At 41.3% G+C, this 14,577-nt stretch overlaps 1 protein-coding gene across 2 annotated transcripts in view; it reads left to right on the top strand.

Annotated features, from left to right (window-relative positions):
* Sestd1 (SEC14 and spectrin domain containing 1) overlaps positions 1 to 14,577 on the top strand; it is a 98,066-nt gene that overhangs the window by 73,608 nt on the left and 9,881 nt on the right. For both annotated transcript variants that reach the window (XM_021192358.2, XM_021192359.2), the window contains 6 exons: positions 5,765 to 5,959; positions 6,417 to 6,531; positions 7,845 to 8,004; positions 12,121 to 12,202; positions 12,889 to 13,011; positions 13,562 to 13,753. In XM_021192358.2, coding sequence (XP_021048017.1) covers positions 5,765 to 5,959; positions 6,417 to 6,531; positions 7,845 to 8,004; positions 12,121 to 12,202; positions 12,889 to 13,011; positions 13,562 to 13,753 — 867 coding nt within the window. The remainder of the gene's footprint in view (positions 1 to 5,764; positions 5,960 to 6,416; positions 6,532 to 7,844; positions 8,005 to 12,120; positions 12,203 to 12,888; positions 13,012 to 13,561; positions 13,754 to 14,577) is intronic.

Below are 14,577 nucleotides of genomic sequence, written 5' to 3'. Positions count from 1 at the left end.
TCACAGTGGGTCTCTGGGCTCCACGTGTTCCTTTCTGTGTCTTCTCTTAGAGAAGTCACTCAATTTAATGAATAAACCTAAGAGAGCATGTTCTTGGTCATGGCCTAATTCTTATGCTGTTGGTGCTTGCAAACTTGCAGAGACAAATTGACGTTCTTCACTCCTGGTCCTGGAGGAAAACATTGATGGCTCCTCACAGATTGTTCTGAAGTTGTGTGTGCTGGTTGAGATTCACTGCATGATTGGGAAGTGTGGAAAGACTGGGTGGGAGTTGGGATTAAATGGAGTCAGCTGCAGGTTGGAAACAGCTAAAGCTTGCTGGATGTGGACTTTTATTATTGTGTTCGGTTGCACTTTAGTTAGATTTGAAATTCTCCCTTGTAAGGTTTAAAAAGGATTGAACAATTTTAACCAATAGGTGGCGCTGCACCATTGACTTGTGAAAAGGTTGGTTGATAATAAAAGTGCTAGCTTATGATATTTAAGGTTATAATATTTAGTATTTTATTCAAGACTTTCTTAACTGAGGGTGGTACCTATAGAGAATTGCCCTAACTTTGAAGCTAATCTGGTCAACATAGTCAGTTCTAGACCATCCAGGACTACATAGTGAAACTCTGTCTTAAAATCAATCAACCAACCAACCAACCAACCAAAAACCCAATAACAAAATTGAAACTCTTGTTTGTTTGTAAATAAGATTCAACTGCAGGAAGCATTTATTGGTGTTTATCAGGTCTTGTGAAGTAATGGCAAAATTTAGTATTGATAGCTAACAAAGATAAAATTTGGAAATGTTTAGTATACCATTTGCCTTAAATTACAATGTCAAGCATTAAATTTCAAACTTCATATAAAAGCATAATGGAGAATTAAAACTAAAACTTCAATATGTTTGGCAGTTTAAGATTAGTGTAAAGAAGAATGAGACTCCTACTAACACACAGTTCTTTGCAAGGGAGTATGGTTTAGAAAGTCATTCAGCTTTTTAGCACAACAGAGAAAATAGTAAGGAATGTGATGGTGGTTATAGAGTCTGATAACAAATTTTAAAATATTTTAGTTGAATCTTGGTGTGGTATTGCATACCTATAATCTCAGAATGTTAAGGCAGGAGAATTACAAATTGGAAGACTCCTTCTCTCAAAACATTAAAAAAAAATTTTTTTTAATTAGTTCAATAAAAGTCTTTTGTAGGTTGGTAGAGGCAACTGAAGCAGGAAATCTGTGGTAAGAGTGTGGAGTATGGTCCGTGAAGCCTTGTTAACATTCTGTCAGGATCCTGGCCACAGAGGCCACATGTATATCCTGGTGTATACCATCTGATAGGAACCAGTAGTATGTCCTCTTGATACATCCTGTGTGGAAATCACCTTGGTAGCCTGACCTGGCACTGTTTCTTTCATCTGCAGCGGGATGCTTTTCCTGGTACAGCTGTTGTAGATGTTCATCATTCCAGCAGCGCCCCACTGCACAAACACTGGCTGCTAAAACCTGACTGTCTTAGTGCTGCAGAGAAGACACTCACGCTCATTAGCTGACTGTCTTAGTGCTGCAGAGAAGACACTCACGCTCATTGGCTGACTGTCTTAGTGCTGCAAAGAAGACACTCACACTCATTGGCTACTATATATTCGTTCAAGCCCCAAATCCTGTGCTTTTTCATTTTACCATACTTAATCATATTCCATATAACAGATGTATAACCTGGATAGATCAGGGTGAATGAAAGGCAATCTGCTCACCTCGGGGAACACACACTGTACACCCCCCTCTTTTGTAGGAATAAACACTTTAATTGACTTTCAGTGCATATTATAGACAAGCCCAGTCTCCATGACTCATCCTAGACAGGCCGATGTGTCTTTAGGACAGTCTCAGTTATGTAAATCAATAAAATCTGTATCTCTAATCAAGGTATTGATTTTTGAGACACAGCCGTTCTCGTGTTATATTTACATCCTTGGTGTGTACCCTGGGGCCCCACCAGAGCTTAACCTTCTGATAAGCATGAAGCCAAGTGAAGCGTGAAGTTCCCAGTGAAAAATTATTTTCTAGAAGGCCAACCCCTTAATGTATTGCTTTGCTTAAAATCATTGCAACTTCTTTTTCAGGAAGTAGACACATTTCTTCAGAATACTAACTAAATTTCTAAGTGCTATAAATAAGACAGTGAAATCACATTCTATTTGGGAACATGGCATCAATTTTCTCCATGATTCCTTTCACATTAAAACAGCCATTCTTGGGCTGGTGAGAAGTGCCTGCTGCCAGGCCTAATGAGCTGAGCTGTGTCAGAGGCACTCGTGTGCTGGAAGGAGAGGAACTTCGCCTGAAGGTTGTTGTCCTCTGACCCGTCCTGTCCCCATGCCGCACATGAGCACACAAGACACACGGTGTGAAATGAGATGTTGATACCTACTCTCCGTTATCTACTGTAATAACTTTTTATTTTCAAAATTCCTTAAAAACTAATTATGTTTCTAAAATAACCAATAAAATAGGAAGACAATTCTTACCACCACCATTAATGAAACAGTAGCTTGACCTCAACATTTTTAACAGGCTAGGCATAAAGATCTTTGTTGTATGGCTTCTCATATGTATCACTACTGTGTCTTAGTCATGTTAACCCAAAAATTTCCAGACATTGGCAAAAATTATCTTGTTACCTACTTAATTTAATACCGAGGCTGAAATGTCTGTTATATTTTGAATATTTATTCAGTGTGAGTTAATGGCGTGCATTGTTCTGAATTCTTGAGTTGTAGCAAAGTCTTACCATATAGAATTTACAGTTAAGTCAGGAGAGATGGGAGTAGAGAGCAATGGAGAGGTGTAGTGCTGAGGCAAGGCCTCTCTGAGGAGGTGGCACTTAGTCCCTGAACCTTGAAATGTGGTGAAGGAGGAATTCAAAAACCTCGGTGCTGGAAGGAAGCTGCTGCAGAAGCATGATGGAGGTGGGATGTTGGTGTTGCCAGGGAATGGGGGAACAAGGTGTAGGCAGAGGCCCTGTGTTGAGGACTGTAATGCCTTTCAATCTATAAGAAGCACTTTTTGAGCTTACACTAGTGTGGAGATAGAGGCAATAAAAATGAAAGACTAGAGACTACTAAAGGAGGGAGGCAGCTGACTGATGAGGTGTGGAATCATGGGGTGGAGCCTGGGGCCTGGTTCGTGGAGGAGCTAAGACGTGGAGTCTCTGGTGAGTGTGACATGGTGGTTTCAGAAGAATGATAGTACAAAATTAGGAGAAACTTCTTAGGAGAAATTTGATTAGTAGAAATTCAAAAGAGAATAGTAAGTGAGAGAAAATGAGTATTGAGAACCCCTAGAAGAAAGATGTGTGTGTGTGTGTGTGTGTGTGTGTGTGTGTGTGTGTGTGTGTGTGATAGACATGCATTTGTATACAGGTGTGTATATATGTTCAAGTTTGTGTGTGCACATATGCATGTATGTGTAATTTCACTTAAAACATTAAGGTATAGAAAACCTAAAATGTGCTTTTAAATATATTTCAGCTGATGTACATGCTGATGAAAGTAATCCAATTGAAAAAGCCTTGGTGGGTGATACAGACAACATAAAACTGCACAGGCAAAGCTCTGTGTCTGCAGCAGTGGACTGGCTGCAGGGCACTGGGCAGTAGACTGGGTGCAGAGCACTGGGCAGTGGACTGGCTGCAGGGCGCTGGGCAGTGGACTGGCTGCAGGGCGCCGGACAGTGGACTGGCTGCAGGGCGCTGGGCAGTGGACTGGCTGCAGGGCGCCGGACAGTGGACTGGCTGCAGGGCCCTGGGTATGGCAGTTTACCTTGTGCAGGGCTCCAGAATTGCTCACAGGTTCTCACGAGATGCTTCTGGTTCTTCCAGTGAAGCAAGGAGTAATATCTTAGGAACTGTATGTTCTCTCTCATCCTGTGTATGGTCAGTAAGTGGGAGGCAAGTGTGTGTGCAGATTGTGAAACCTGGAGATCATGAGGGGAAACAAGGTTCTAAGAGAGTCCAATAAGATACATGTAATACAGCAGTGGAAAGGAGAGTGCGAGCGTGTGCGTGTGTGTGTGTGTGTGTGTGTGTGTGTGTGTGTGTGTGTGTATGCATGCGTGTGTGTTTTGGGGAAGCACAGGCACAGTGCCAGAGATATGTGGAAAAAGAGGAAAGAAGAATAAAACTAATTTTTCTTTGAAAATGACATTTCAGAATAAGGCTTAATAGTTTGTTTTTTTTTAAATAATAAAACTTTGAAGTCTGATATGATCAAGGCACGAAGTTGTACACACATGTATCCTGCCATTCACTACCCAACAGTGTGGAGGTGGGGCAAGCACTGAAAATGTATTTTCCTTTATGTTGCATAAACATTGACTGAGTGATGTGATGTTGGTAAGCTATATAATCTGTGGAACATCATTGTATTATGTGTTCTGCTACTGACCACAATTGTATAGCACATTGCTATAGTACCTTAGCCACATGAGCTGGTATAGTCGCAGTAGGCAGAGAAGCCTAGTTCTAGGTTATGATGGGTACATGTATAGAAAGAAGCCTGCATGGGTCTAAATGGAAGTAGTGTGAGTCTGACCCAGGATAGAGGGAGGAAGAGGAGGCTGCAAAGCTCTGGGCAGTAAACCTGCTGACATGGGTTGGTGGACCCCATAGGATTGTAACATGAACATGCTAAAGGCAGACAGTTGGGATCAGTTCTTGGAGGGCAGAGAACAGGATTCATGAAACTGAGGTTTAGGCGCTGTATAGTAGCAGGCAATCAGCTTTTGTGGTGTCTACAATAGGTCAGTAAGATAAAGAGAAAAATACAGTTCAGAAGGGAATCAGGGAGTCAGAGATGAACTCAGGAGTTGGTGTTGATAGATGGTGGAAATGCTGTGAAGAGAAAGCCAAGCCTTTGTGGCATTCCTCTGTGGATAGGGGACCTGAAAAGGTGACATTCAAATTCTGCAGATGCACTGAGGCAGTGGTGAGGTCTGGGGGAATAGACAACAACAGTCTGGAGGTAATGATGAGGAATGGGCTCATCCAGGACTTGTAAGATGTTCTTGATAAGAACTATAGTTGGTTTGGGAAAACTCCAGGGGTCCCCGTGTTTTCTGAGTACAAACAGGCTTCTCTTAGAGCAGGGAAGAAGGGCCACTTAGAAGACCCAGGAGAGACATAGCGGACTCTTGTGAGGATATGCCAGTGCCTGACAAATACAGAAGTAGATGCTCACAGTCATCTATAGGATGGAACACAGGGAGGAGCTAGAGAAAGTACCCAAGGAGCTAGAGAAAGTACCCAAGGAGCTGAAGGGGTCTGCAACCCTATATGTAGAACAACAATATGAACTAATCAGTACCCCCTGAGCTCGTGTCTCTATCTGCATATATAGCAGAAGATAGCCTAGTCAACCATCATTGGGAAGAGAGGCCCCTTTGGTCTTGCGAAGATTATATGCCCCAGTACAGTGGAATGCCAGGGCCTGGAAGCGGGAAGTGGGAGTTGGGAAGCAGGGCAGGGAGAGGGTATAGGGGACTTTCAGGATAGCATTTGAAATGTAAATAAAGAAAATATCTAACAACAACAACAAAAAAGCCCAGGAGAGACTGATTTGTGGCTGATTTGGGGGTCACAGTGGAAGGATGTGAATTCCCTCTATTTAAATAATTCTGATTTGCAAAAATTTCTGTTTCTCTTCTTGAGAAATTAGAAATTGTGCTCCAGGAGCAATCCTGACCTTTAGGTTGCTTTGTGATGCCCCTGTTACAGGAGTGGTTCGCAGTATACGTGGAGCTTAACCAGCAGATTGCAGCACTCTTAAACGCCGGAGATGAGGAAGATCTTGTGGAGTTGAAGTCTCTACAGCAACAGCTTAGCGACGNTTGCTATCGACAGGCCAGTCAGCTAGAATTTAGGCAAAACCTCCTGCAGGCAGCTTTGGAATTTCATGGTGTGGCCCAAGATGTGAGTACCTGCTCTGATTCCCTTCCCTGTCTGCAAGTGGTCCAAACAATCTGCACAAAACTTTTGTAGGTTTGCATGCCCCGTGATGACTTTTCTGGAACAGTAATTTTCTGGTGGATGTAATGAAATGAATTTCTTTAATTAAGTTATTTTGTCATTCTGCATGTGATTGGACTTATTTAACTAGAGAATTCCAAGCTAGTAGTTCACTTTGATGGTTTCTCAGTACATGTGTTTTGTAACAGACAGAAATGGAACCATCAGTAACTTCTTGCATTCTGCTGACCTTCCTGGTGCATGCGTCCGTGTGTCCCATCTTCTAGACAACCTTTCTGATTACTCATCCTTATCTTTTAACTGCATAGTCTTTCCAAGTGTATCTGTGATGACCTCATTAATCATTGAAGACTTGAGCTGCTGGTTACATCAGGGTTGTCTCTCTGTCCCTCTGCTTTAGTTGTCTCAGCAGTTGGACGGCTTATTAGGGATGTTGTGCGTAGACGTAGCACCAGCTGATGGAGCATCGATTCAGCAAACTTTAAAACTGCTTGAAGAGAAGCTGAAAAGTGTTGGTAAGCAGATTTTAAAAATGCTGAAGCCAAAGAGTTCTTTGTAAAAATATTACCATGGTTAGAGAGTTAATTTATAAGCTGAACTAATTATCATTTGCAGTGAACACAGAAACAAAGTATTAAAAGGTTTTATTCCCTTGAAGGGTTATAATTTATGATAAAGCATTTATTTTCCATTGTGATTGTTCAGTCCTGCCTTCCTTGGGCCTTTACCTTCTGTTACTCAGTCAATCTACAGGTGCTATGTCTTGCATATTCCAGGGACAGCTATGTATAGTGCATGCTGAAACCATATTTTTGAGTGTTCCATGGCAAACCCTGCATGCCCCAAACTGTGTTTTATTCTGTGATTTTGTTATGTTTGTTGCTATATTCTAACCATGAGAAAAAAAATTAGTTGGTTTGATTCTGTGCGTTGTGTCTCCACACTGGGAGTAATCTCCAAGGGAAAGTGTGGTCCAGTTCTATTAATCCACCCACCTCTGACCCTTGATCTCTGGACCCTTTCCATGTGTGTGCAGTAGGAAAAGATGAACTTCCTAGCTGGAAGTAAAACTGAGAAGGGGCATTTTACAGCAGGAGTGAATGGAGAAGATACTGAACAGGGAGGCGAGGTAGGAGAAAGGGATGACATATGATTGAACCAAATTAATTCATTATGAAAACAGCTTCAGGGAATTAGTTTAAAAAGCATTTTTGTATTGACGTTTTACTTGCTTACAGCCTTTGTTAATGGATGGTATGCATAATACTATTTAATATTTTATATGCCAAATGTGCTTTTAAAGTATCAGAAGTTTTCTTGAGCCTCACATTTTCTCAAAAGAGAACTCCTCTGCATGGGTCTAATTTGGCATCAGTACATCCTGAATGGTGTTTCCCATGGCATGTGAGCTGCAACTCATAGCTAGTGTTCATCCTTTTCTTCTGTTCAAACATTGTGAGTGATTTTTCAATCTCACAAATATTATACATTTTTAAACAAAATATGTGCACTAGTTCCATAAAAAATGGAACACAAAAGAGAAAAGAAAAAACAGAAAATAGTATTTGCTAAATAGAGATTCTCATACTTCTAGTTTTTAGCAATAGTCATCTATGCAGATGTGTTCTTTGAAGTTTTCATTTAGGGAGAATTTAGCAAAGTGGAAAAGAGGTCCAGTTAAGCCCCATTTAAAGGTTCTGTTGCTTGAGATAGTCAAAGATCTGCATCCTGGCATGTCACTGTCCAAAGTCTACATTTAGAACCCATGTCTAGCTGTTGGGGGAAAACACCTTTGTTAAGAGACTCAATCCAGTGTTGTTTATTTTAGATGTAGGATTACAAGGTTTACGAGAAAAAGGTCAAGGTCTCCTGGATCAGATCTCCAACCAGGCTTCCTGGGCCTATGGAAAGGATGTAACTATTGAAAATAAAGAAAACGTGGACCACATACAAGGAGTGATGGAAGACATGCAACTTAGGAAACAAAGGCAAAGTCTAAATGTTAATGTTAAATTTTATCAAGATAACATGATAACAGTTAACTACTCCATATTTTGCAAACTCAAATCTTTTACCTGTTATATGCTATGTATAGAGTAGGTTTGAGGTGAGTGTGACAATTTCTTATGTAATTGTTCTGAAAACTAATGCTAATTCATTAGATGAAGAGTCATCTCTCTTTTACCTGGTTGTAAAGATTTTAGTTATTCTCAGATACTCATATTTGCTTTAAGACGACCTTTTTTGGAGACGTGTGCTTTTTCTGTCTTCTTAGTTTAGAGTTCTATTAAGTTTTACCTAGTTGTTTCTGTATCTCATTTTCTTATGCAATATATTATTCTTAAATATTCTTATTCTTATGCAATGCATTATTGTGTTGGCTGTAGGATTAGACAGTGGGCTGACACCAATTTTGTTTCCCTTGATAGACTAACAGGAATTTAAGACTTTAAGGTCAATTTGTGGGTCATGATCCCTTTGAGGGTCACATAGCAGGTTTTACATTATGACTCATAACAGTAGCAAAATTACAGTTATGAAGTAGCAATAATTTCATGCTTAGGGGTCATAACAATATGAGGAACTGTATTAAAGGGCCACAGCGTTAGGACAGCGAGAACCTCTGGTCTAGAGACTCAGTCTATATTAGTGACCTGTTAGAAAGTAAAAGATTAAAATTACAGAGGCAAGAATAGGCACAGATAAGGTAATCTGACATGGTTGTATGGAATATTGCACACATGCAAACTTAAGTCATTTTACAGAAATTTCCATTCTCCATCATGAAGAGTCACAGGGCAGGGGACTCCTTTGCACCCTGTCCTCCTGTGTGGTCCTTACCAGCAGCTTTTAGGGTGAGACTGTGTTTGTGCTCTGGCTTCTCTGACACCCTCCTGTCTTCTCACTCCAGCATAAGTTCTGGTCCAGCCTGGTTCTAGCTCCTGTGAGTGCTTAGGTCTCCAATAGGAAGTATAGTAAGTGTGTACCCAGAACTGGCATGGGAGGGTTGCTTGCTCTCAGCCCATGTCTTCCGATGGCCCCACTCGTTCTCAGAGCTCAGTCCTGTGCAGGCGTGCCCCAGCTCCTTTCTTCTCTGTGCCATTTTCTGTCCCTCTATTCTTTCTGCCCCGACAGTCACTCTCTGCTTTCCCCTTCCAGCGTCAGTAACTTCTAATTGTTGTATCTAATAAATGCTTAGTCTCAGAAAAATCAGGGGCTATTTGGACCTGACCTGCTTGATTCTAAATCGCAGTGGACACAGTTGGCGCTGTCTCCTCGAAAGTCAGTGACATCTGTGTCTTATTTCAAATCACCCTCTTGGCTCCATCCCTTCTGGTTTCTCTTTCTGTTGCTGAAGTTGTGACTTCCAAGGCTCATGGGTCTCACTCTCCTCTGGGTGTCGTCTCTTGAGTGTGCCCTGTGTATGCAGGGCTTGCTAGTTACCAAGGGCTCTCTGACTCAGGATGCCACCAGAGGACCTCTAGTTGGGTGTGCCACGTTCCCTCAAATCAACTCTGTCTAGATCAGATTCCTTTTCTCCCAAACTTTGCTCTCTTTCCTAGTTTCCTGTTCAAGTTGCTGTCAGCTACCAAATTTAGGATTTATCTCTTGAGTCTTTAATCTTCCTGTTCTCTTACACACAATCAGATGCCAAGGTTTGTTCTTTCCTGCGTTGGGCCCTGCTGCCCATCAGGCTGCTGCAGACAAGAGTAATCTGCTCACGTACAAGAATCAGATGAAGGGCTGGAGAGATGGCTCAGCAGTTAAGAGCACTACTTGCTCTTGCATAGGTCCTGAGTTCAATTCCTAGCGATCACATGGCTCACAACCATCTGTAATGGGATCTGATGCCCTCTTCTGGTGTGTCTGAAGACAGCGACTGTGTACTCACATGTAAAAAAGAAAAAAGAATCAGATGGAGGTCTGACCCCCACTACTGCTGTGTCCTGCCCTTGACTTCCATGCCTGTCTAAGGCCAAGTAAAAGTGTATTTCTGTCCTTGAAAATGGAACAGGCATCTAGACAGCACACCCTTGGCAGCGGGGTCTGGGCAATATTTACCAAAGGAAAATTTACACTGAGGAAAGTTCTTGCTTCACATTATAAAAAATCCACAGCCAGGTATCAGCTGCAGCAGCAGTGAAGCAAAGGTAGATTATTGTAAGGCGTTTAAACTGTTTTCTTAGAAGACGTCCTCCACTGCCAGAGAGCTCAAGGAGCCTCCTGGTCCATCGTCTGGAGGCAAGCCTTGACATAACTGATGAATTCGGCATCCACTTTGTGATGAGAGCCCTTCCTCTCTATACTTGCTTGCAGTTTTGTCTTAACATCTTCTGTGTAACTGGGTTCTTTGTATTGTTTTGTTTCTTTTGTTTGCTTCAGTCTCTTGACCTTTAGATCTTGGTGTTGATGGTTTTAAGTCTTTTCCATTCTGGTTTGATTTTTGTTGTTGTTTGTTTTGTTTCCTGGATGTTGTCCACTGACACGCACAGGCCCCGAACTGTGCACGAGCCTGAGCCTGCAGACCACAGGTGATGTCATTTAAAGGCCCCAGCAGTTGGTTGTACAGATGTTTTCACAGTCGCCTTGGCTACTCTAATTGTAATGCCTTGTAGTTTACCAGAGCTGCCTGAGCTGTTTGTGATTCATCTTTAGCCTCGTGGTCTAAGCTGTTCTTGATGCTGGTGCTTATTTTCACCTTTATCCATCTTAAAGTGATATTCCGTATCAGCCTTCCATTCACAACAAAAGGACAACTGCAGGGCCTCAAGGGTCTGATGCCAGTGTTCAGCATGCCTTCTGTAGGGTAGAGACATGGACTTCTGGTGACAGGGAAGCTGGCTAGAGATGGCTAACTGTGGACTACTCTCAGACTGTGCGCTGGATGGAATTATGCTGGGGCGGTCTTCTGAGATGAAGCTGTGTCCCTAGGATCACATGGGAGGCCACCTTCAGCTCTGCAGTCTTAGTGTCCTATAACTTCCACAAAATTCCGCTTGCTTTGTTTCATGAATATGTTGTGTTTTTCATGCATCCAGGACTTCCCTATCTTCTTGTTTTCTGTCCAGAGGATGCTTATGCTAGGCAAGTGAGTCACGTGTTCTCTCCACCCCCACAAAGTGCTGGGTCTGTAACAATCTTTATCATCTTACCTAACTAAAGTTCATTCCCCAGGAACATTTTCCAAACTGACATTTGTGTGCTTTGATAACATACAATTTAAATGTAAGCTGTCTTACTTTCCCAATGACACAAAATATGTATGAGCTTTTATGTGTTAATCATCTTTATTATTAATGTGTCTTAGCTATTTTGTTTTATATTTTGGAAACAGTTATCATTCTTTCTCTTCTGTTGCATGTAGACTTACCATAAGAAGCTGTATTGTAACATTAGGCTGCGACTGAGAATCTGTAAGCTGGTTCTGGGTTATCATTAGACTTTCTTCAGGAACACTGACTGTAGAGCCTGGGACCTCTTGAATTACTTGTTTCTGATATGTGGGGCTTTGCAAGAGTCCCCTTCCTGCTTTCTCATGGGACTGTGTGGGAGTGAAGGAAATGGGTCAGATCTTAGTTACACCAAGACACTGTTAGAGTTTGCTCTGTACATTATTTGTGCTGACCACAGTAAGACCAGACTCAGAAGATCTGTGAGCTAATTTTTAAAAGAGTATAAATAAACATTTTTAATTCAGAATTTAATATTCTTTCAGCTAATATAATTTGATAAAATATATTAATTAAATTTCAAGAAACATTATCTGCTAGACTCATACCTTTGTCTTTGAAGCTTGGTTATTAAGGTTGGCGATGGAAGTTTCTCTGGGTTTTGGTAGACTACTGCATTTATGCTTTGCTTCAATATTTTGCAGAATCCATGCTATCCTCAAGAGGGTTTGTCATTCAGTATCATTCCAGGTATTTTTGAGGTCTTGATGTAACATAGATAATAGATTAGATATTCATAAACTTCTGACAAGTCAGTACAAAATAGTTGCAGTTCTTAGCATAGGACTAAGTACTTTAGTGTTCTGTTAAACACGCATGTCAGACAATCCCTGAACCCAGAATAATAAGCTGAGTTTGTGTTTGGTCCATTAGATGTGAGGACATGGTAGATGTGCGGAGGCTGAAGATGCTTCAGATGGTGCAGTTGTTTAAATGTGAAGAGGATGCTTCACAGGTAAGGCCTGGTTAACCACATAGGAGGCTGGTTTAGATTTTCTTCCTTATAGATCAAGTTAGAAAGTTAAGTTCATGTAACTATGAACAAAAGTGGATTCCTGTGGTGCTAAGAAAGTCAGTTTTTTACATCAGGTTCTTGTTTCTCCCGTAGAGAATAAGCTTGGTATTCAGCTAGTTAACTGATCTCATTTGACTCACCCCCTCAGCAAAACCCTCTGCTGATTTAGAGACTGGGAACCTTTACTAATTATTTTGGTCAATTCAGTTGTTAGTTCTATCCTGAAGTGAAGGCTAGTGAAGCACCCTGCTTTCACCCCATAAAAGAATTCTCAGTATGATATAAACAACTTGATGTAATCATGTGTTTAGTATCAGAAAATTACTTAATCACATCTGTAATGAGATCCCAGCAGAACTCTATTACAGGGACCCATGGCCTTGGGTCACATGATGCTGGGTTACATTGAACACCTCTCTTTGGTAGGTCCAGCCTTGACATTTGAGGCAGAAGTTTGAGGAGCAGAGGAGATCATTAGTTCATAGAGCATGGCATCGAATAAATGCTAAAACCAAAGTTAGAATTGAAGAACTAACTAATCAAACAGAAGTAAGTTCTGTACAGATGTCATATTTTAATACAAGAAGATAATTACAAATCTGGTTTTATTCTGAATGTTCATGTAGGCGGTAGAATGGCTAAGTGAACTTCTGGATGCCCTGCTGAAGACTCACATCAGGCTGGGTGATGATGCTCAGGAAACGAAGGTTTTACTGGAAAAACACAGAAAATTTGTCGATGTTGCACAGGTACAGAACTTGTCTTCTTTTTCTAAAAGTGTAGAAAAGTGCACTGTGTGAATAGCTTTCTGCAAGATGATGGTGTAACTTTACCTACTAGTTCTAAGAAGGTCAGTTTTGCTACACAGAGCCAAGAAAAGATCATGTGGTGCATATAAACTCACTCTTGAGTGTAGGGTTTCTTTGTGCCCTGTATGTAGTATTTTATGTTGTGCTATTGTGTGGACTATCTAACAGGTCACAGAATCAGTGTGTGATACCAGCAAATTAAAAGCGACACTCCTAGTAGCTCACTGGAATTAGCATAGTAATACAGAATTGTTTGGGGATCGAGAGTATGTTTGTGTTTTTCTGTAATACGGAGCTCACATGGTTATATTTTACTTTGTTAGATGTAATATAAAGTATGTAGCTAACTTTACCTCCTCCTTTTGGTCATCATCAGATCTCTGAGGTCACTGGACCATGTAGTATTGATGTCTAGTGCAGCCACATGCGCTCCCCCTTCCCCTCCATCTGAATTCTTGTATTCTATCTCGGTGGTTATTTTCCTTCCTAGAGTACTTACGACTATGGCAGACAGCTGCTGCAGGCCACAGTTGTGCTGTGCCAGTCTCTGCGCTGTACTTCCCGATCCTCAGGGGACACACTTCCTCGNCTGAACAGAGTGTGGAAGCAGTTTACAGTAGCATCTGAAGAGAGAGTGCATAGGTTGGAGATGGCCATTGCCTTTCACTCAAATGCTGAAAAGGTAGGCAGGATCTTTAAAAACTTGTTTAATTTTTTTTTAAATTTTATGTGTATAAGTGTATGCATGAATTTAAGTCTGTACACTGCATGTATGTGGTACCTTTGGAGGCCAGAAGAGGGTGTCACATTCCTCTGACACTGGAGTTATAGACAGTAACAGTACTGTCATGTGGGTGCTAGGAATTGAGCACGAGGCCTTTGGAAAAGTAGATAGTGTTCTAACCATTGAGCCCTCTCCAGCCCCAGTGTATTCCCTTAAGAAAAAGTTGCACGCATTTAAAATGTTAACTGGAATAATATGATTATATGATTAATCTGTGTGTTACTATTCCTAGTTGTTCTGTTACTGAGGTTCATTTGAATGTGTGTATTGCCTTAAGAGTATCTATACCCAGTCTCCTGAGCTGACCCAGTGCTGGAGTGCTTGGCCTGAGGACTCCAGAGGTACAGGAGTTCTGCCTTCCCCTCGCCTCTCTGTGCCCATGCAGCCCAGTCCAGGCCCAGGATTCTGTCTGCGCTCTGCTGTCACCTTGTCAGGCTCTGTCACTGGGTCAGGAAAGGAAATTGTTTTTAGCAACTACATTTTTAAAATTGTCAGAAGGTTTTTAAAAATTACCTTATGGTTGTATAATTTAAGGTAAAGGCTGGCCAGGTAAACTAACAAAACTGAAAAACAAACAAAAAAACCTTTGTTCCATGATTATTTTCAAAGATTCTTGAACTTCTTTTTTATAGTTTTATGTCATTAGTTATAGAAGTTGGCAATAAAAAATAGTAATGTTGTGTGGGCAAGTTTGTGATAGAGCCCATTTCTCCTCACAGTAG

The sequence above is a fragment of the Mus pahari genome, chromosome 3 (genome assembly GCF_900095145.1).
Source record: "Mus pahari chromosome 3, PAHARI_EIJ_v1.1, whole genome shotgun sequence".
Taxonomy (NCBI): Eukaryota; Metazoa; Chordata; class Mammalia; order Rodentia; family Muridae; genus Mus; species Mus pahari.
The sequence above is the reverse complement of the archived record's forward strand: the minus strand, read 5'-3'. Positions and strand labels throughout refer to the sequence as shown.